Source organism: Alligator sinensis, unplaced genomic scaffold (assembly GCF_000455745.1).
Source record: "Alligator sinensis unplaced genomic scaffold, ASM45574v1 scaffold250_1, whole genome shotgun sequence".
NCBI lineage: Eukaryota > Metazoa > Chordata > Crocodylia > Alligatoridae > Alligator > Alligator sinensis.
In genome coordinates, this window is record NW_005841888.1 from 3,950,315 (window position 1) to 3,971,269 (window position 20,955).

The 20,955-nt window shown below is 45.0% G+C and overlaps 1 protein-coding gene across 1 annotated transcript in view; it reads right to left on the reverse strand.

Moving 5' to 3' along the window:
* The window catches only part of PRTG (protogenin), a 160,851-nt gene extending 140,051 nt beyond the window's left edge, over positions 1 to 20,800 (reverse strand). Inside the window, exons 1-2 of the mRNA XM_006017983.3 lie at positions 20,734 to 20,800; positions 17,647 to 17,718 (exon numbers count right to left, since the gene is read on the reverse strand). Coding sequence (XP_006018045.1) covers positions 17,647 to 17,718; positions 20,734 to 20,800 — 139 coding nt within the window. The remainder of the gene's footprint in view (positions 1 to 17,646; positions 17,719 to 20,733) is intronic.
* Between the last annotated feature and the right edge of the window lie 155 nt (positions 20,801 to 20,955).

Here is a 20,955-nt window from a genome sequence, read left to right on the forward strand (position 1 = left end):
CGGGGGGGGGCAGGGGCAGGCTGCCGCTGCAGGCTGGGGCCAGGGCAGTGCCGGGCTCTTCCCGGTGCGGGGGCTAGGCTGGAAGAGAGACTGTGGGGGGGCTGCAGCCACCCCAAAATTCACTGTAGCTCCCCCGACCCCCCCTCCCAATGTCACCTGCCCCTACCTCCCCCACCTTCCCTCACAACAGACTTACCAGCTGGACCCAACTGGTCTCCACATTGCCGGGCTGTACTCCTGGTTGCCTGCGTGCTGTGCTGCAGCTGAGTGCATGCAAAGGGCATTTATTGGCCACATTAATCGGCCACATCAGCCAAAAAAAGTCAATTGCTGATACAGTCACTTTTCCTTATATTTGTGTGAATCCAATGGCATCAATGTATTGTAATTTTTTTTCATTCATTCTGTGTACCCCCTACGACCTTTTTAAGTACCTCTAGAGGTTACTCGTACCCCCCAGTTGACAGCCACTGCACTATTACAAATTGCATCTTACCCAATTTATTATATCCCCATACATTTTGTGAATATACTTCTCTAGCACCTTGTTTCCTGATGAATAGGTTGGGCAATCTTTTTCCTGTCCTTCACACAGTTGTTTATTATGGATTAGATTTACTTCTTTACATAACCAGTTTTACTATTTTTTATAGTACTGTTTTATAAACTATTGTAATTTTCCATACCAAGCTCAACCCAAGAAATACTATTACTTCCTCAGCAAGGCTGACAAAACTAGTCTTGAATTTCTAATTTCAGTCATTTTATACATAGATTTCACAGACATTTGGGCTGGAAAGGACCTTACACAATCATGGGGTCCAGCCCCCTGCCTACAGAGAAAGCTAGATAAATAATCATTGTAGCTTTGAAACTATTTTAATTACTTTTACCAAATTCTCCAGAAAAACTTGTCCTGGGATGAGATATGGCACATTTAAAGAAAATTAAGTCTAGTCACCTGTAGCGCTGGTTCTGTGAGAGATTCTCCCTCTCTATACTTAGCTGCAGCCAGTGGGCACTTCTCATAAGTGAAAGGTTTCTTTTGGGGACAGTTAAAGTTTTTTGCTTTTTTCAAAGTGGCCTCATAACAGGAAAGCTATTTTGCTTAACTTCTGGGCTTTAAGTGTCTGCTTCATAATACCACAATGCCAGAGTAACATCACTGACTCTATTGAGCTAAACTTACTCAAGTCTAGTGACTGAGAACTGGAAACTGCTGCTGCAATTTCAAAGCTTGTGTTGCAAGTCACAAACTTCTGTTTCAAGTTACACAACATAATACAGCCACAAAAGCACTCACAGAAAATTTAATATTTTGAGGTGAAGCTTTTTACGTAGCTACTACTATTGATTCAAATTGAAAAAAAAATCTATTTCCATTTCTACTAACACCACTGTTTGTTTACATTTCCCTTAGGTTGAACACTTATTTGCTCTGTTTCCAATTAATTTTGTTAAAAAATAACATTGTAATTTTGTCTGCCCATCTAAGCAATAGCATCCCTTTAATTCCTTTATTACATCTTCTAGATTAACAAATACACAGCATCACAGTTCATTGCTAGCACAGCCACAAAGTGGTATGTGGTTTTGTCTGCCTCACCAGATTGGCATGTGACGTTCGGGGACAATAAGAACTGAAAGTCAACTTATATGGCAATTTCTATCCCCTGGGTACCACTGGGTTCATCATGAATTTGGCATATTAACTAATTCTGTATCAAACTATTTAACAGATAGTGACATTTGATAAGTAATATTACTTCTATGAGGAATAAATTGAATCATCTTAGAGGGATAGAAAAGTTCCCTAATATCTGTGTTACATGTCAATTTTAATTTACCATATTTGTTTGAATCCAAGATGAGGTTTTTTCTCCACTCAACATGTGGGAGCAAGGTCCCAGCTGGAGCTGCAAGTGGAAAGTAAGAGGTGTGGGGCGGGGGTAAGCAGGAGGGGGGGGGACAAGTGGTGGGGGAAGACAAACAGTGAGGGGTAGGGATCAGGCCACTTGATGCCCCTACCACCTACCCCTTTGCTGCTACTTGCCATGCTACAGTAGTGAGCAGGACAAATTTAAGATGCCTCTCCTAAAATTGGATTGTGTACCTGGAAAATTATAACAAATGTCTAAATTATTTTTAAAAAGTATATCTAGAATCAAATTATTGGGGGGTTGTCTTAAATTCCAAGCTGTCTCGGGGAAATACAGTAGGCTGGTTACACCTTGTGAGCTCCCTTTGAACTTCTGAGTAACTCTACTCCTGGTGTTTACAAACAGCTGTCCTACCCTCTTTGCTATCTCTTTTCAGAGCAGTGCAATTTCATTTTGCTTACTCTTTCTTTAGCTGTTATACCTTCTAATCCTTTTATCATTTTTGTGTCCTCTAGTTTATCAGCTTCCCTCTGTACCAAAATGCCCAGAAAAAAAACCCAGTTAAGGTAGAGCAGAAATATTTAAAGAAGAGTCTTTTCCCTGATCTCCTCTCAGTGATACCCCTTTGTGGATAAAGCAGCATAGCGTTTGTTTTTATTGCAACAGCATCACACTGCACTGTCCATTTAATTGCTCTTTCATTGCCCCATCAGTCTTAGCAGTACTAAGTTAGCACTACTATTTTCTAACTACATTCTAACACTCTGACTGTCTGAGATCTCATCCTCAATAGCATGGACCCCCTGATCCATTATACCCAGCAGGGCATGGGTGCTGAACTTTAAAAAAGCTGACTTTAATAGGCTCAGGGGATTGGTTAGCAGGGTGCTAGGAGCTAAAAACGTAGATACGTTGAGGGTCCAGGATGGGTGGACATTCCTCAAGGAAACCATTCTTTGGGCTCTGAGTGAATCAATCCCATGGTAGAGGAAAGGGGGCACGGGGGTCAGGAAGCCCCTTTGGCTAACCAGAGGCATCCAAGACACCTTAAGGGCAAAAAAGGAGGCATACAGGAAATGGAAGCAGGGGGTAGATAGCAAAGAGGAGTATACTTCTTTGGCCCACACCTGCAGGGAGTCGATCAGGAAGGCCAAGGAAACTCTAGAACTCAGGCTAGCGTCAGGGATTAAGGACAATAAAAAGTCCTTTAGGTACATTGGGAGCAAAAAGGGTGCGGGGTAGCATAGAACCCATACAGGACAGGCACGGGAGCTTAGTGATGGATAGCAAGGCAGAGCTCTTCATTGAGTTTTTTTGCCTCTATCTTCTTAAATGGGAAACTAGATGAACCCTGAACATACATCACAGACACCAACAAAGGGAACATCAGCTGACCAATGGTCAATGCCGGCACAGTAAAAAGACACTGGGAGGGACTGGATGTATTCAGATCACCAGGACTGGAGGGACTCCACCCATGGGTAATGAAGGAATTAGGGGGGGCCATAGCTGATCCACTGGCAAGGATATATGAGCGCTCATGGTGCTCGGGTCAGGTTCTGGAGGATTGGAAGAGAGCTAACGTCATCCCAATCTTTAAGAAGGGGAGGAAGAAGGACCCAGGGAACTATAGACCAGTCAGCCTTACCTCTATCCTTGGGAAAAATCAAGGAGCACATCTGTGGGAGCCCGCTGGCTAATGTGATGCGGAGGGGTAATCAATATGGGTTTTTAGCAGGCAGGTCCTGCCTGACTAACCTAGTTTCCTTTTACGACAAGGCCACCCATTGGTTAGGTGCAGGAGCCAAGGTGGATGTTATCTATCTGGACTTTAAGAAGGCCTTTGACAGGGTATCCCATACCATCCTTATAAATAAACTGAGGGGATTTGCCTTGAATGATTATATGGTAGACTGGGTAGCAAATTGGCTCAAGGGTCACACTCAGAGGATGGTATTGGATGGGTTGGTGTCATCCTGGAAACATGTGGGCAGTGGAGTCCCTCAGGGCTCAGTTCCAGGGCCGGTGCTGTTCAACATCTTCATCAGTGATCTGGATGAGGGGGTGGGAAGCACCCTGTCCAAATTTGCGGACAACACAAAATTATGGCGTGCAGCTAACACCCTGGAGAGGAGGACCCAGATCCAGGCTGACCTAGACAGGCTGGGGAAGTGGGCAGAGAGCAACAGGATGCAATTCAATAAGGACCATTGTAAGGTGCTGCATCTAGGGAGGAAGAACTGCCATCATACCTACAGGCTTGGGGGCAACCTTCTCAGCTCCACTGAAGCAGAAAAAGATTTTGGAGTCACTGTTGACTCCAGGATGAACATAAATCGCCAATGTGATGAAGCAGTTGGCAGAGCCAATTGCACCTTGTCATGCATCCGTAGGTGCTTCACAAACAGGTCCAGGGAAGTGATTCTCCCCCTCTACACGGCACTGGTCAGACCGCAGCTAGAGTACTGTGTCCAGTTCTGGACACTGCAGTTCAAGTGGGATGTGGACAACTTGGGGAGGGTCCAAAGAAGAGCCATTCACCTAATTAGAGGCCTGCAGGGAAGGCCTGACGAGGAAAGGCTAAGGGACCTTAACCTCTTCAGCCTCTCCAAGAGAAGGCTGAGACAAGACCTTGTGGCGGCTTACAAATTCATAAGGGGGGAGCAACACGAAGTAGGCAATGATCTGTTCACCAGGGCACCCCCTGGAATGATAAGAAACAATGGCCATAAGCTACTAGAGAGAAGCTGGACATTAGGAAAAAGTTCTTCGTGGTCAGGGTTGCCAGAATCTGGAATGGGCTCCCAAGGGAGGTGGTGCTCGCCCCATCCTTGGGGGTCTTCAAGAGGAGACTGGACAGGCACCTGGCTGGGATCACATGATCCCAGGGTTGGTGACTCTTTTCTTGCCTGCCAGGGGCAGGGGGTTGGACTAGATGGCGCACTAAGGTCCCTTCCAACTCTATGAATCTATGAAATCATGGCAACTTAAAACAGAGCTGAGGACTTATCCCTCTGTAAAAAGTTACATCCCCTTTACTGACTGTATGGTGGCACTGACCTCTTTTCTCCTTTCTTCTTTATAGTTTTTGCTTTAAGTAGCTTTAAAAATTGAGTTAGCATAAACATGTTTAACAGTTACCTTTTCAAGACAGAGCACAATTACAACTGTATGATTGAATTTGCAAAAAAATTGGTTAAATCTATTATGAACCAGTCTGCAAACTTTTACTTTCCTTTTGCATATGGGGAACTTCACTGAATTAAAAAAATCTGTGAAATCCATTTACATCTCACTTGAACCCATGTACAGTTGCCATCTTTGTTACTATTTCAAAGGTTATTCAGTCCTTCCATGAGTGTTCTGGCAAGCATATCTCTGTCTGAGCCAGGTACATTACCAAGCATATTAATTCTCTGCTCAGGAAGTCTTCCTGTACAGGAAAGACACAGTCCCCTTACATTGGGATGGCAGCAGAGATTTCATATGTTTACATGCTTGTAGAAACATTTAACTCGGAGAATGGCTCAGGTATTTTTCACACAAGCGTTCTGTATTCTGCACAATGTTCCCCCACCAATAAGTCTTATAGCTACCCATCAAGGCTAGCCTGTAAATGTTCAATGAACATAGGTCTGCCCCTGTACTCAAAGTGACCAGAAGCTTTGCCATTGACTTAAATGGGAAAAGGTTCAAGATTCAGACCGGAATCCTTTCAACGGTGTTGTAAGTTAATTCCTGAGTCCTGTCTTTGAGAGATTTGCAAGTACATTTGTTCTTCTCCCATACTTGGCTGCTCATCTTAGTGACTTGTATACCAATATATAAAGAATTGTGATCACTGGCTCTGTTACTTTCTCTAGAATCTTTGGCTGCAAATCACAAAGGCTTGCTGCTATTTCTATCAAATCACATGATTACTAAAAAGGAATAGACAGGTTAGTTCTGGAAGTGCACGCTATAACAGGCGGTACATCCCTCACTCTGTCTCTTCATGCATAGCGGCCCTAAGAGTCAAATTCAGCAAACAACTTAAGCACATGCTTTAAATTAGGTATGTGTTTAGAAGTCAGATTCAAAATTCACTGAAGTCAACTGGAGCTGTTTCATAGATTTCGGGCAGGCTTTGGCTTAGCTACTGAAGGTTAGATCTTATACTCCCAGTGGGACTCAAGCGTCGAAGGATTTTTAAAAATATTCCATGAGTCACCTACCCACATCTTTAGTTCCTTGCTACAATAACTCAGTCTTGACAAATGGGGACAACCTTCAGTTCTTATTGGCTTTAACAGGAGGATGGCGATGCCCAGCATAACAGTATCAGGCCTTTTCTCACTACATACTTAGTGTTTTCCTGAACTGGGCCTCAAGTGAGCATGGAATGTACAAATCTAGTAAAGAAGGGTACATGTACCTTGGTTCCAGTGAAATGCATGATACAAGTTCATTAAGTAGCGACGGGCATATACAAGTTATATAACATGAACAGTACTGGTATTTGAAAGCAGATGAAGGCAACCAGCTTAATTTCTATAACATTTGTTGATAATTTTTTAATAGACTCAGTGTTTTCCCTTCATCTGCTCAGTTCTCTCATATTATCTTTAGAAAGCAAGGTGTCAAGATGTTGGTTCAGTAAATCAAGGGAGAACATGGACAAGGAAAAACTGACTGGAAAATAATATGAAGCCATTTGCTAGCTGGGCTACCATATACTTATTTATTTTAATTTACTAAGGAATTCATTAAACCAGACAGCTACGGGTCCCTTTTGTAAAAGATTTTTTTGTATATGAATTTAATTGTCACAATACCACAACAGCTGTTGTAGCTGTTATTTTGATCTCTGGTGAGCAATGGACATTCAGGGACACGTTTGTTTATTTATTTATTTCTTACTTCTGCGTGAAAATGCTTTGTTCTGCTGTTACAATAGGTAATTCTTTCTTGAGGGGTTTTTTGTGGGGGGGTTGTTTGTTTGTTTTTAATAACCTGCTTGTTTTATCACCATAAACACTGAAGATTAAAAAATAAACTCAAAGTGTAACAGCTCCCTGCTGTTTTTTAAAGGCTGGAGATTTGCAAGACACACTGCTAAACAAACCTCGGCAACATAAATAGAAGTTTGTTCCCGGGTGAGCAATTGCAGTGCTCCTCTTTCTTTGCTGTGCTCTTGGCTGTCTAACAATGCGCTCTTTCCTTTTATCTACTATTTCTCCTGAAGAATGATTAAAGAGAAGGATTGGGGTAGGCTTCCTGCTGCTCTTGTCCCATTTCATCTTACACAGACATAAGGAATTGCTGGTCAGGGAAAGGCCACTTGGCCATACAAGCCTGTCCCCTTTAAGTTTATCTTAGCCTCACCTCCTTGCTTGCTCCCTGAACGTACCTCACTACAGTACACTCTGTTGTCACAGAGAGAGTGATTACCTCTCAGGAGTGTGAAGATAAACAGATTTGAAGCCTTCAAGGCATGTTCCCAGCACCTCCTCCCCCTCACATACACACACAGACTCATCCTGGGAACTCCCATGGGTAAAACAAGAGTTTAAAGATGGAGATGGATATTTCTGAAAGAGCCTTCTATTTTGCTAAATACCAATCACACGGAAGAGCTTCTTGAACAATCATTTAGGCCTAGATGTTAAAGGCATCACCCAAGTGCTATGAGCCAAAAAGAAGGCCAAACAGAACCAGAAAGTAGCACAGACAAGTACATTTCCCTTGGTGCTGGAATTGCCACCTACGTTAGCAACAGTTGTAGGAATTTTATCTCAACAGGGCTGCTAGCGTAACTTGAGGGGATGTGGGGGGAGAATTTCACATTTTTGTGCAGCCTGTTGCTCTGGCAGATAGAGCTGAGTGTCTGCCTAGTGCTGGACTGACCCAAATACGCAAAGTTTTCTGTACTCCTGCTACTTTTGAACTGTAAAATAGCAATTTAATATGTTCTATTGCATCCTCATATCAAAAGCAGGTCCATCTTTAGAGCCTTCATTTTTAGATTAATAAAATTCACCCAGGATATAAAAGGTGACTCAACACTTACACTGCTTTAGGATGATGTTTGGGGTAGTGTGTTATTGGCAGAAGGGATGGACACAGGGTGGCCTCTATCTCCCACTTTATGTTAGAAGATTTTCTGCCTTGGATTTACAACTGCTGGTGTGGTTAGCAGGCCTGTGACAGCTGAAGTCATGGGAGAGTCAACTTTATGCGTGCAGATCCAGTGTTTTGTTATGCCAGAGGCATTGCAGACCAAAATCTCTACTACTTCAGCATCAGGAAAAGGGTTTTTACTAGAGTCCAACATCCTGCTAAATCCCACGAGGCAGTTTTGCTTTTGGACAGACATAAATCTGGAATAACATGCTGAAATCAGTTATGTTCAACTGCTGGCATAGGGTTTTGGCCCCATGGACTTACATGATGAACAGCAATTGCTCCCTGTTATGTTGGGTACATAAAATATAAAATGCTATTCAATGAATATTATACTTTAGTAGTAATTATTTAGCCAGTTATATATGAGTATCACTGCTATAGTAGTCAGAATACAAAAAGGCATTTGGTGAATGTTATTTAAAAAAATATCTGTAGAAAAACTAAAATACTTTTTCTCGTTAATACAGAAATTGTGGCCCAAAATAGATAGAAGGCTTTGGAACATACATTTTGGGTTTAATCCTCAGAGATGACAGTCCTCAATTCCCCATGAATTTCTAGCACCCTGTATATCTTGGACCAGGCCTTAAGGGCGCAGACAGAAGTGCTGCTCCCTGCTGTAAACTGAGAACTCTTTGCAGGAAGTGTTCTGAGCTGGTGATCTCCCCGACCAAATAGAAGTACACTGTTGGTTCCAGGGGGCAGAGGAATCTAGCTGGTGGCTACAAGCCTGCTGCCAGTTTTCCCTAGCAATGGCCCCTTCTCCCTCAGCCTGTCCCTGTTTTCAGAATGAGAGCAGGGAAAGGGAGCAGAGGGAGCTTGTTGTAGGGATTCATAGATTTCATAGACATCAGTGCTGGAGAGTGGGATGGGTGAATTGGAGCTCTTCCCCCCCACCCCCTTGGGGGAGCTCCAATACAGCTGCTCCACCCTCCAGCGCTGGTTGGGGAACCCCTAGAACAAGCTTCCTCTGCTCCCTTTCCCTCCTCCCATTCTGAAAACAGGGACAGGCTGGGAGTTGAGTGTCTCCTTAAAGCACGTCTGAGGATATAAAAAGCCAGGAGGTTAAAGGCAGGCACTTAAGTCTATATACAAGTTCCTAAGGAAGACGCCTGACCCACTGACTTGAGTAAGAACTGCTGAAAGTTCACAACACTTTTGAAAAATCAGGACATGGTTTTAAAAGCCGAAATATGGACTTGTGGCTTTCACTTCAGTTTCCAATTTTTTTACAATCTTAGCCCTTGAATTTGTCATCAGCAGCTGCTTGGAGGCATGGGCGACTGGTGCCTCCCAAGTCTGGGAGGGCACTCGCAGAAGCTGCTGGTGGCAGTGGGGCCACAGCTGGCAAGCATCCACAGACATCAGCGGCAGAGGTGGAGCTGGCGAGCATGCAGACGTCGGCGTTGGGGACGGCTGTGTCGGGGGGGCACGTCGAACTCCTGCAGATGCCGGCCAGGAGCAGAGTGAGGAGGGAGCCAGGCACATGTGTGTCCCCACACGTGTGCCCTCTTATCTCACCAGCAGCAGCGGCAGCAGAGGCAATGGAGGGGGCAGCAGCAGCTGATCCCCCTAAGGTAAGTGGGGCAGAGGGAGCCGGCACAGCTGAGGCAGATCCGGAGGGGAAGCCCCCCGGATCCCTTTTAGTTCAGCCGGCAGGGAGCCACGCTCCCGGGCCACGCGCAGGCAGTGCATGCAAACAGGCACGCTCCGTAAGGGTGCACCAGCGTTTGCGTGGCAATGGTCCAGAAGGGGCCTCCAACAGGCAAGAGAAGTAGACTCACAGCTCCATGCACATGGTACAGACGCTGAGCGCAGTTGCTAGGGGCCCTGTCCTGGTGGCGCCACCTGCCCTGGGCTCCTCTGGGGCCTCCACCCGGACAGAGCTCATGCCAGGGTTGGCTGTCTCCTGCCCCCCTGTCTGTGGGGGCAGCCTGGAGGAGACCCAGAGGCTGGTGGTAGGAGGGGGGTCTGGTGGTTCCCTTGCCTGTCCCTCCTGTGCCCAACTTAGGGCCCTGGAGGAGCAGGTGAGGGAGCTCCAGGCTGAGGTGAGCAGGCTGCGGGGGATCAGGGCTGCAGAGGATGAAATTGACACCTATCTCCATTCCCTGCAGGATCACTTGTCCAGCGTACAGACCCCCCAGGAGAGACGCACAACAGAGGTGTGGCGGAAGGTACCCACCAGAACCAGGGCTGCTCGGGCTAGCGTGGTGGAGGCTACCTAGGTACAAATTGGGAACAGATATGAGGTCCTGGCAGCCTTGGTGGAGAAGGACGAAGGGGATGCCTCCAGCGGGGACGGTGCCACTCTACGCACGACAAAGATGGCACAGAGAGGGAGCACCAGGAGGAAGAAATGCCAGGTCCTCATCATCGGGGATTCCATTCTAAGGGGAACGGAGGGTCCCATCTGTCGACCCAACCCCATGGCATGCGAGGTCTGCTACATGCCTGGGGCTCGGATTCAGGATATCACAGAGAGGATCCTGGCTTACATTCGACCCTCAGACCAGTACCCCATGGTCCTTATCCATGTGGGAACAAATGATGCAGCCAGGGGCAACCCAGACCGCATCATGAAGGACTTCGAGGCCTTGGGGGCCAAGCTCAAGGAGACAGGGGCACAGGTGGTATTCTCCTTAATTTTCCCAGTAAATAGACGCGGATGGCGACATGAGGCCTGCATCGGTGAGGTTAACCGGCAGCTACGGAGTTGGTGCTGCCAGGCAGGCCTTGGGTTCCTGGACAACGACCCACACTTTCACGCAGGGGGCATGCTTGGGAGGGATGGGCTACATCTCTCCCCTAAAGGCAAGCATGTATTTTCTTCCAGGTTGGCTGATTTTGTATGGCCAATTTAGTGCTTTAAACTAGCTTCATTGGGGGATGGGGCCACAGGAGGACAGGAGGACACCTCCCAGCCAAGACAGGTGATGTGCACAAGGAGTACCCAGGTAAGTGACAGGGGTCTGAATAGTTCTAAGAATCAGGGAGGGATGGTGCATGCACCAATACAAGGCCTTAAATGCCTCTATACTAATGCTCATAGCATGGAGAACAAGCAGAAGGAACTCACCCTCCGGATAGCTAGTACAAACCTGGACATAGTAGAGCTCACAGAAACCTGGTGGGATTCATCCCATGACTGGGCGGTAAACATTAGGGGCTACAGACTGTACAGGCGCGATAGAACAGGGAGGAAAGGTGGGGGTGTGGCACCCTATGTCAAAGAGCAAAACACGTCCTCAGCTAACAGGATGGGGTCAGAGGAGGGGCAGGCTGAAGTGCTCTGGGTTAGAATACAAGGGAGTTGGGGGGGAAAGGGACTTAACACTGGGGGTCTACTACAGACCACCCAACCAAGGGGAAGAGCTGGACCACAAAGTCTCAGGTCAGCTTGTGGAGGCACTCAAGGCAAGGGATGTAGTTGTCATGGGTGATCTACCCAGACATCTGTTGGGTGGAGCAGTCAGCCAGGTCTGACCACTCACAGGGGTTCCTTGGTGAGATACAGGACCTCCACCTAACCCAGGAGGTGAACAGTCCCACCAGGGGGAATGCCCTGCTGGACCTGGTCCTGGCCACGGGCGACGACCTGGTGAGGGGACTGCGGGTTCTCAACCACCTAGGCAACAGTGATCATCACCTACTGGGATTCACCATCCAGTGCAGGGTGTCAAAAGCCTGCAGCAAGGAAGTAGCCCTTGACTTCAAGAGGGCCAACTTCGATGAGTTGAGGAGATTGGTAGGAGAGGCACTGGGGTCCTGGAGAGTAGGGGAACTGGGTGTCCAAGACAAGTGGTTGTTCCTTAAGGAGTTGATCCTCTGAGCCCAAGGGGTGACAGTCCAATGAGAATCAAAGGGGGCAAGAGTGCTCAAAAGCCCCTCTGGCTCACCAAAGGCATTCAGGAATCCCTGAAAGCCAAAAAAGAAGCCAGTGGAAGGGAGAGGTTATCACCAAAGACGAGTATACGTCCATCCCTCGGGTCTATAGGGGGGCTGTTAGGAAAGCTAAGGCAGATACAAAACTAGGGCTAGCATCAAGGATCAAGGACAACAAAAAGTCCTTTTTTAAATACATAGGGAGTACGAAAAAGGCACCGGGTAACGTGGGGCCCCTGCAGGATATGCTTGGCAATCTGGTGGTTGCACCAGAAGAAAAGGCAGACCTTTTTAACAATTTATTTGCCTCCATTTTTTTGTGCAGGGACCAGGACTCCCCCACCGAGATTCAGGACGAACTCAGGAGAGACTCCACCAGGGCTAGGGTCAGGGAGGACTGAGTTAGGGAACCTCTGGAGGGGCTGGACGTGTTCAAATCAGCAGGTCCAGATGCTCTCCACCCCAGGGTTCTGAGAGAACTGGCAGGGGTTATCAAGGAGCCAGGTGCCAGACAACTGGAAGAAGGCCAATGTGGTCTCCATTTTCAAAAAAGGGAGGAGGGAGGACCTGGGCAACTATAGGCCCATTAGTCTTACTTTGATCCTGGGGAAGCTCTTTGAGAAGATTATTCAGGAGCACAGCTGTGAAGGATCAGCATGGGGGATGATGCTCAAGGGCAACCAGCATGGGTTCATTAGGAGCAGGTCCTGTCAGACCAACCTGATTGCCTTCTATGATCAGGTCACAAAATCGTTAGGCGCAGGTATTGCGGTGGATGTAGTCTTTCTGAATTTCAGGAAGGCCTTTGACATGGTATCCCACCCCATTCTCATTAGAAAGCTAGGCGACTGTGGCATTGATGCCTACACAGTCAGATGGATTGCAAATTGGCTGAAGGGCCACACCTAGAGAGTGGTGGTGGATGGGTCATATTCAACCTGGAGGGATGTGCGCAGTGGAGTCCCCCAGGGCTCGGTCCTCCGGCCCGCACTGTTCAATTTCTTTATCAGCGACTTGGAAGAGGGGGTGAAAAGCACCCTGTTCAAATTCACTGATGACACCAAGATTTGGGGTGAGGTGGGCACGCTAGAAGGGAGGGACAGAATACAGCTGGACCTGGACAGGTTACAGGGGTGGGCGAATGAGAATAGGATGGGATTCAATACTGACAAGTGCAGGTCACTGCACTTGGGCAGTAAGAATCAGCGGCATACCTATAGTCTGGGGAACTCCCTTCTCAAAAGCACAGTGGCAGAAAGAGATCTTGGAGTCATTATCGGTTCCAAGATGAACATGGGCCGCCAATGTGAGGACACGGTCAGTAAGGCTAACTGTACCTTGTCATGCATCCACAGATGCATCACAAGCAGGGCCAAGGAGGTGATCCTCCCCCTCTATGTGACATTGGTCAGGCCACAGTTGGAGTACTGTGTCCAGTTCTGGGCGCCGCACTTTAGGAGGGATGTGACCAGCATCGAGAGGGTCCAAGGAAGGCCACTCACATGATCCAGGGGCAGCAGGGCAGACCCTACGAGGAGAGGCTACGGGACCTGAACCTGTTCAGCCGTCACAAGAGAAGGCTGAGAGGGGACCTGGTGGCTGTCTATAAACTCACCAGGGGGGACGAGCAGGCAATGGGAGAGACCCTGTTCCCCCAAGCACCTCCTGGAGTAACAAGGAATAACGGCCATAAGTTGTTTGAGAGTAGGTTCAGACTGGACATTAGAAGGCACTACTTCACAGTCAGGGCAGCTAGGATCTGGAACCAACTTCCAAGGGAAGTGGTGCTGGCTCCTACCTTGGGGGTCTTTAAGGAGGCTTGATAATTACCTAGCTTGGGTCATATGAGCCCAGTATTCTCTCCTGCCCAGGGCAGGGGGTCAGACTTGAAAATCTACTTAGGTCCCTTCCGACCCTACATCTATCAATCTATGCATCGGTGGTGGGGACGGCCCTGTCAGGGGGTGCATGTGCCTCCCCATGCTTCCCCTATGCCTCGTCTATGCTTGGAGGTGTCCGGCTACCTTGACAGAGCAATATAATTAAGGGAAAGCAGAGTCTGAGTATTAAAATTCTACATTGCCCAGGCTTCCAGCAAGCGGGTTGCAGAACCTGAAGACATTGTGTTAGCATCATAGAAATTCATGTATTGTACTTTATTTCCTTTCAATAATTATGCACAAGTATTTTAGAAGAACAAACTGTTTTTATCCTTAACTTCAAGACTGGACAATGGGGTCTATTAGATTTTTTTTTCCTTTAAGACTAATGAACAAACTGTTTTAGAATATCTGCAGGCCTCTTCAATTGCCACTACACCTCTTTCATTAGTTTATCTTCAACTTTGCTTCCAGGAGTTACTTGTGCAGTTCTTGTTTGGATATTCTATTGCACCCTCAACACACCATGGGGCTTGGAGCTTGCATATGTACTAATGAAAAACAATCAGAACCAATCATTAGAGTAAACCAGTACTGAAACTTTCAAAAACAAAATCTGTATCAAAGGCTGTTATTGAAATTAGGTTGTGATGGCATTAGAGGGAAGGTCCACTTGTGAATCAGAAATTCGCTTAAGGATAGAAAGCAAAGAATGGATGTTAATGGTCAGTTTGCAGCATGGAACTTAGTTAACAATGCAGTCCCCCAAAGATCTGTGTTGGGACTGGTGCTGTTAAATAATATTCATAAATTATCTGCAAAGGACGGGATAAGTGAAGTGGCAAAATTTGAAGATGACAAAATTATCCAGAATGGTAAAATCCAAAGTGGACTTCAATGAGCTACAGAATTTAAAATTTAATTTAAAATTATAGAGCAAATGGGTAATAAAACAGCAATGGCAGATTGAATTAAATGTAGGTAAGTGCCAACGATGCACTTGAGAAAAAAATACCCCAAATATATATACATGATGATGGGCTCATATAGGTAAAAGATCTTAAAGTAATTGTGGACAGTTTGCTAAATATACCTGTGCAATGTTCAACAGCAGTCAAAAAGACTAAGAAAATGTTAGGAACTATTAAGAAGGGAATTTTAAACAAAGCAGAAAGTATCTTTACACCCCTTTGTAAATCTATGGTACATCTGTGTGCAGTTTTGCCCCCCTACTGGAGAAAGGATATAGAAGAACTTGAAAAGGTAAAGATAAGTGACAAGGATGGTTAGGGATATGGAGGGACTTCTGTATGAGGAGAAACTAAAGCAGCTAAGAAAAGAGATACTGGAAGTGGGCTATGATGCAGAGAAAATAATAGGAATTTATTACTTCTCACAATACTAGAGCCACAGAACATAAATGAAACCATTAGGAGTAGATTTAAAATTAACTAATTATTCATGCAGTGTGTAATTACTTGTAGAACTCATTGCCACAAGATGTTTTGAAGCCTGATAGTTTAACTCTATTCAAAAGGGGATTGGATGAATTCTTGGGGAAGGTCCATCAGTAGGTATTGCACATGGTAGATAGGAATGAAGCTTGTGGGACTGCTCCAGTGAAGCATAATAAAGGGCTTCCCTTAAAAGCAATATCTGTGCCAGCTCTGTCATTCCTACAACTGTAAGCTGGTCTGGAAACATGCTCTCAATGACTACTTCTTTTGGGCAATGTATTTCTTTTTTCATTCAAATGGTAAGTTGTTCTAAGTTCCTTGCTGCTCAGGACAGTTTTAGAATCATGGAATCATACAAAATTACGGTTAGAAGAGACTTTAGGAGGCCATCTAGTCCAATCCCCTGCCCAAAGCAGGACTACCCCCAGGTAGATCATCCCAGCCAAAACTTTGTCTAGCCAAGTCTTAAAAACCTACAAGGATGGAGGAGTCCACCACCTCTCTGGGTAACCTGTTCCAGTGCTTTACTACCCTCTTTGTGAGAGACTTTTTCCTCGTATCTAACCTAAAATTCCCTTACTGCAACTTGTGACCATTGCTCCTTGTTCTGTCATCTACATCCATCCAGGTTTATCTTAAACCAGTTTTGGCCATTTTGAAAGTGGTTTATGTGCACTGAACTTCTGTTCTGTTACAGGTTTAAACCAGTTTCCAATCAATTAAAAAGGTTTATGTGTAATTTCTGTTCCAACCCCGATTGTGGCTTCACCAGTGCTGAATGGAGGGAAGAATCACTTCCCCTGATCTGCTGGCAATGCAGCCCAGTATGCTGTTAACCTTCTTGGCAACAAGGGTACACAGTTGGCTTATATTCAGCTTATTGTCCACTGTTATTGCAAGATTGCAAAATCTGGAGACTCTTTGGGAAAACCCAGCCCAGTTTCTCTTAAGAACTCACCAAAGTTATGCTGAGGTCTAGTAAGGAGTCTTAGTGATGCACTTTGAGAACAGGTGGATATTGTTGAAGGGATCTTACACCTTTTCAAACTAAAGAAATTGAAGTTGGCCTGGAAATCAGGAGCATCTCACATGAATAAGGTTTGTGCTTCATGAAGAGACAGCCATGTCTCCTGAACACAGCTAGCTCTGGCAGTTCTCAAAGACCAGTTCTTTAAAATCTCTCGGTAAACAGCACAAAGCAAAACAAAACAAACACAAATAAAATTGGCTCATTACCTTCTAGACCAGTGGTGCTTTCTATGCAGCCAGCTAAGTGAATAATTAAGTCCTGAATATAAAACTATATAGAACACTGTATATAACTCAAAGTGCAGGTACAGCTTGTACCCACAAGCTCCCAAAGTCACACGAGTTTTTATAGACATGAGAAATACTGTATGTACTTGGGGATGAGGTTTGAACATACTAGCAGTCTCTCTCCATGCAATAACTTCACTCGATAGAGTTAGAATGCAGATCTACTTCAAGGTGGGATACAGGTTGCTTAAGGCCAAGTGGGAACATGCTAAAAACTAAATGAAAATGGGGAGACAGAGTTTAGACCTACACTGCTTGGGCTAAAGGAGGTGTGGTATTCAGGCTACCTTGCATGCATGCTGGAGGCAGACTGGGAGCTTCTGTTGCTTCTCACTACTACAGGAAACCTACAGAAACATTTCTATATAGAAACTCCATGGAGTCCAGCAGGCACACAGTCCTCTAAGCGCTCCAGGTTTTAAGAGTCATTTCTATTGAAGCCTGTCAGTTTAATCCCCTATTCAAGTTCTAAGAGACTTTTTCCACAAAGGCACAACTTCCTGCAATTCTTCTGACAGCTGTAGAGCTGCCTCCTTAAGCAGCCAGAGGATGAACAAACAGAACTGTTGGGCATCAATGCGTAGAGGAATTCACAACTTGAAAACACTTTTCCCACCGGAAATTATTGTACTGTATTGTGTATTGTAACAAGACAATAATACAGTGTCATCTATAATATGACAATAGTGTACTATAAATGCCACAAGTTCAGGTGAATATATTTCCTACTGTATTCTATACAGCAAACACATACCAACTTTGGTATCTGAAAGAGAGGAAAAGGAAAGGTCCTTGCTTTGCAGGGTGAAGTTATGGCAGGACAACTACTAACTAAGGTTAGCTTCTATTAAAATGGCATAGTTTGTCATACTGGACAACTCACTGAAGAAAGTTATCACTAATTAAGGGCCTGACCCTACATTCCTTAAGTAGACAAAAATTCCTTTGAAGTCAGTGGGGCATTTTGATTGGGAAGTATACCGGGATCAGCCATCAAATAGAAGCTCTTAATTTTTTCAGAAGGATTAAAAACCTATTTTCATAAGGGCAAAAATCATATGTTACCATCAACAACTAAAAGCTGTTGTGTCTTTTCCTCATAGGGCTCTTGAACTGTAGCATTGCCCCTCCATTTCTCTGGAATGGGGAATTACCAAGAGTCAGAAACTCACTGTGTTCTGTTAGGACTGATCCACCTTAAATGTTCTTCTCCAGTTTGGTGTCTAGTTGAAGGCTTTGACAGCCTTGCATTCAAAAGGTCAGTAATCAGTCCTCAGGGTAATTTGATTTGAATCCTTAGCTTTTTGCACACTCCGAACCAGCTATGCACAGCAAGACGTACATCCACAGCCTCCAAAAGGTTAAACTGAGCAGTCGTTAGAACAAAAATTTTCTCCTCTGATAAGCAACATCAGAGAAACAAGTTGGACAATGAAAATGATTGATACCAAGTTAACGTCACACTTTTGTTTGTGAGGTTTCTAAAATATTGTGAAGTATTTTAAATCTTGGTGCGCATTTTCAAACAACAGACTGGAACTTCCAACTTGCAACGTATTCCACATTCTTGCATACTTGGGGACACATCCATCTTTTGTCAGATGCTAGACCCGCTTAGTGTGTGTTAACATTTCTTACTTTACCACAACATCTTTTTTTTCTTCAGCCTCCCACACTGAGGGTCTGAAACCTAAAAGGCAGATTTTTGTTTAAGATTTCACTAAACAAAGAACTCAGAAGGACAACTCAGTAAAATAAAGCAAGGTGATGTAGATGCATTCCTCCATTGGGCTGTCCTACATTTTATAGCATAATTATTCCCTTTGTTTGCCTCTCCTGTTTTGTGAAGGGTGCTACTAACAGGGTCCATAGAGGAAAGGGCAGTCATCTCTTCAGAGAAAAATAACTTAGTAGCACCCCCTACTGGCAAATAATACTAAGTGTGTGAAACTAGTCTAAAGGTATCTCACTATGTGAGATGGTACTACAGGGAACGTGTCTATATGTGCTATTAATGCTATCAAGGCTTACTGCACAGTAAAATATAGTAGTGTTTCCTTATACAGTAGTATTAAGGCTTATTGTGCAGTAAGCCTTCCCGGGTAGCATGCCTACATGTGTTTCCTGTTGGGAGCAAATCTGCTCCCAGTGGGACCAGTCAGCACAGGGTTGCTTCTACCTAGGTCTGGCCCCTTGCAGCAGGCAGGGGGAGCTCCAGGCTCCCCTGGGGTGCTGGGCTGGGGGGCTGGCAGGGAAAATGGAGCCTGTCCCAATGCATAGGGGGCCAGAAGAGCTCTGCCAGCTACAGTGGTAGCTGTTCCCTGGCCTAGTGTACATTGGGAGGGGTCCTGATGTGCATGAGGCTGGGAGACAGCTGCTGTTGCAGAGCTCTCCTGGCCCCATGCACATGGGGACAAACTCCATGCACAGCAAGGTTTCCTGACACAGCCAGGGGCTGGCCTGGAGCTGTCCCGCTTCTGGAGCAGCTCCTTGCCAGCCCCCAGCTGGGCAATGATTTCAAGCAGCCCAGGGCTGACCAGGAGCTGTACTGCTTCTGGGGCAGCTCCCAGCTAGCCCTGGGCTGGGTGGTCAAATCCCCAAGCAGCCTGGGAATGGCTGGGAAATATCCCATTTCTGGAGATTTCTCTGCCAAGTCTAGGGCTGGCTGGGAGCTGCCTCAGAAGCAGGACAGCTTCCAGCCAACCCCTGGCTGTGCGGGGAAGCAGTGAGCTCCCCAGTCCTGGTGCTGCTCTGTTCTCAGCTGTTGCGGTCCCCTGGTGTTGGGGTTGACCAGGAGCAACTTTGCTCCCAGTCAGCATCTACACATTTTACTGCACAGTTAGTTCACTACTTGTATTCACAGGTAGTAGCTAACTGCACAGTAGACTAATTTACTGCGCAGTAATTAGTGTGCATGTGTCTGCTGCACAGTAAAGTGTCTCGTGTAGGCACACCCAGGGTAAATTTTATCAAGTGCCTATTCCTCATTTGACAAAACACTTGAGCTGCAGGAAGTTGTCAAAATGGGAACTGAACTTTTATCACATTCTAGACCAAGTATCAAAGTAGTAAATTTATTTCTTACCACTTTAGTTTATAATACAAAGGAGCACTTTAAAAAATCCCCATTTGGTGTGTTCTTTGGTACATGCCAACTTTAAATAGGTATTTAAGCCTAAGAATGTGAGAATTTGCATAAAAAGGGAAGAGAGAAAAACAAAGAAAACAACATGTCACATGAAAACTGTTTAATACATTCTTTGTAAATTGTGAATGTCTGTAGCATCAGCTTGGTGCACTGTCACCAGAAAGGAAAACATCTAGATGTAAATAGGCTGCAGAAAAAGGAAAAAATACAATAGATTAGTTTTCCTTTTTAATAATCTAAAAGGACTTAAACGCAGGTGAAGATCAATAGAATTCTCATTTAAATTGTCCTTTAAGGACTAGATTACTACAGGATTGTTTTTCCCAAATTTTCACTAAGTTTGATAAATATTTGATAAAATTGTCACAAGTCTTTCTTTATTTTAGTTGCTAACACTACATTAAAAAATCACCAAAAACAAGAACAAAGGAACAAGGAAAATCTGGATGAGCAGTGTAAATAATTTCCTGCTAGTGGTGTACTGAGGAAGTCTCTACCTCTCCTGTGTTTCTGTTGACTTCAATGGGATGGGCAGGTTTTTGTAAGGACAACAGTGTATTAACAATATAGCATCCAAAGTGTGCTAGTGGCTTTACAAGACGAATTTACAACACCAAGATCTCTGCCACGAGGTGTACAGACTATTTTTCAATGTGAAATAAGAGAAAGAAACAAAAAGTGAAAGCTTTTTGTGAGAAAAGAAAGGTTCTGGCCAAAATTAAGTCAGTTAACGTCAATCAAAATCTGAAAACAAGTAATGTACACACTCTGCTTCTTATTCAGAATTGAGAGTAGTAGTTGCACAGCAGTGTTATTCTATTAACTTATTTGGAGTACGATCACCATTAGTTTGGATGGAGAAATTTATATCAGATTTGTTTATTTGGGTTTAACAATGAAACCACTAAAGCAGCAACTCTGATCACCAAATTAAGCTACTTAATAATAATCACAAATACAAGGTAGTTCCATCAGTGTGAAATGATCAAGTGGCAAGTACTTACCTGAACTAGCCAGTAGAAGTGTAACAGACAAGTCCCCCACATTCCAAACCAGCAAACTTGTCTTCATCTTGGCAGGAACGCAGGACTTCCATCTTGTACAGAAAGGAGTCACTGCACAGTGACCAACATTTCTATCCACCATATCATGAGAAGAATTACCTTTTATTTTGTCATTGGTTTCAATGGGAATCAAGATACCACCTGTTAGTCTTTTACTATTTT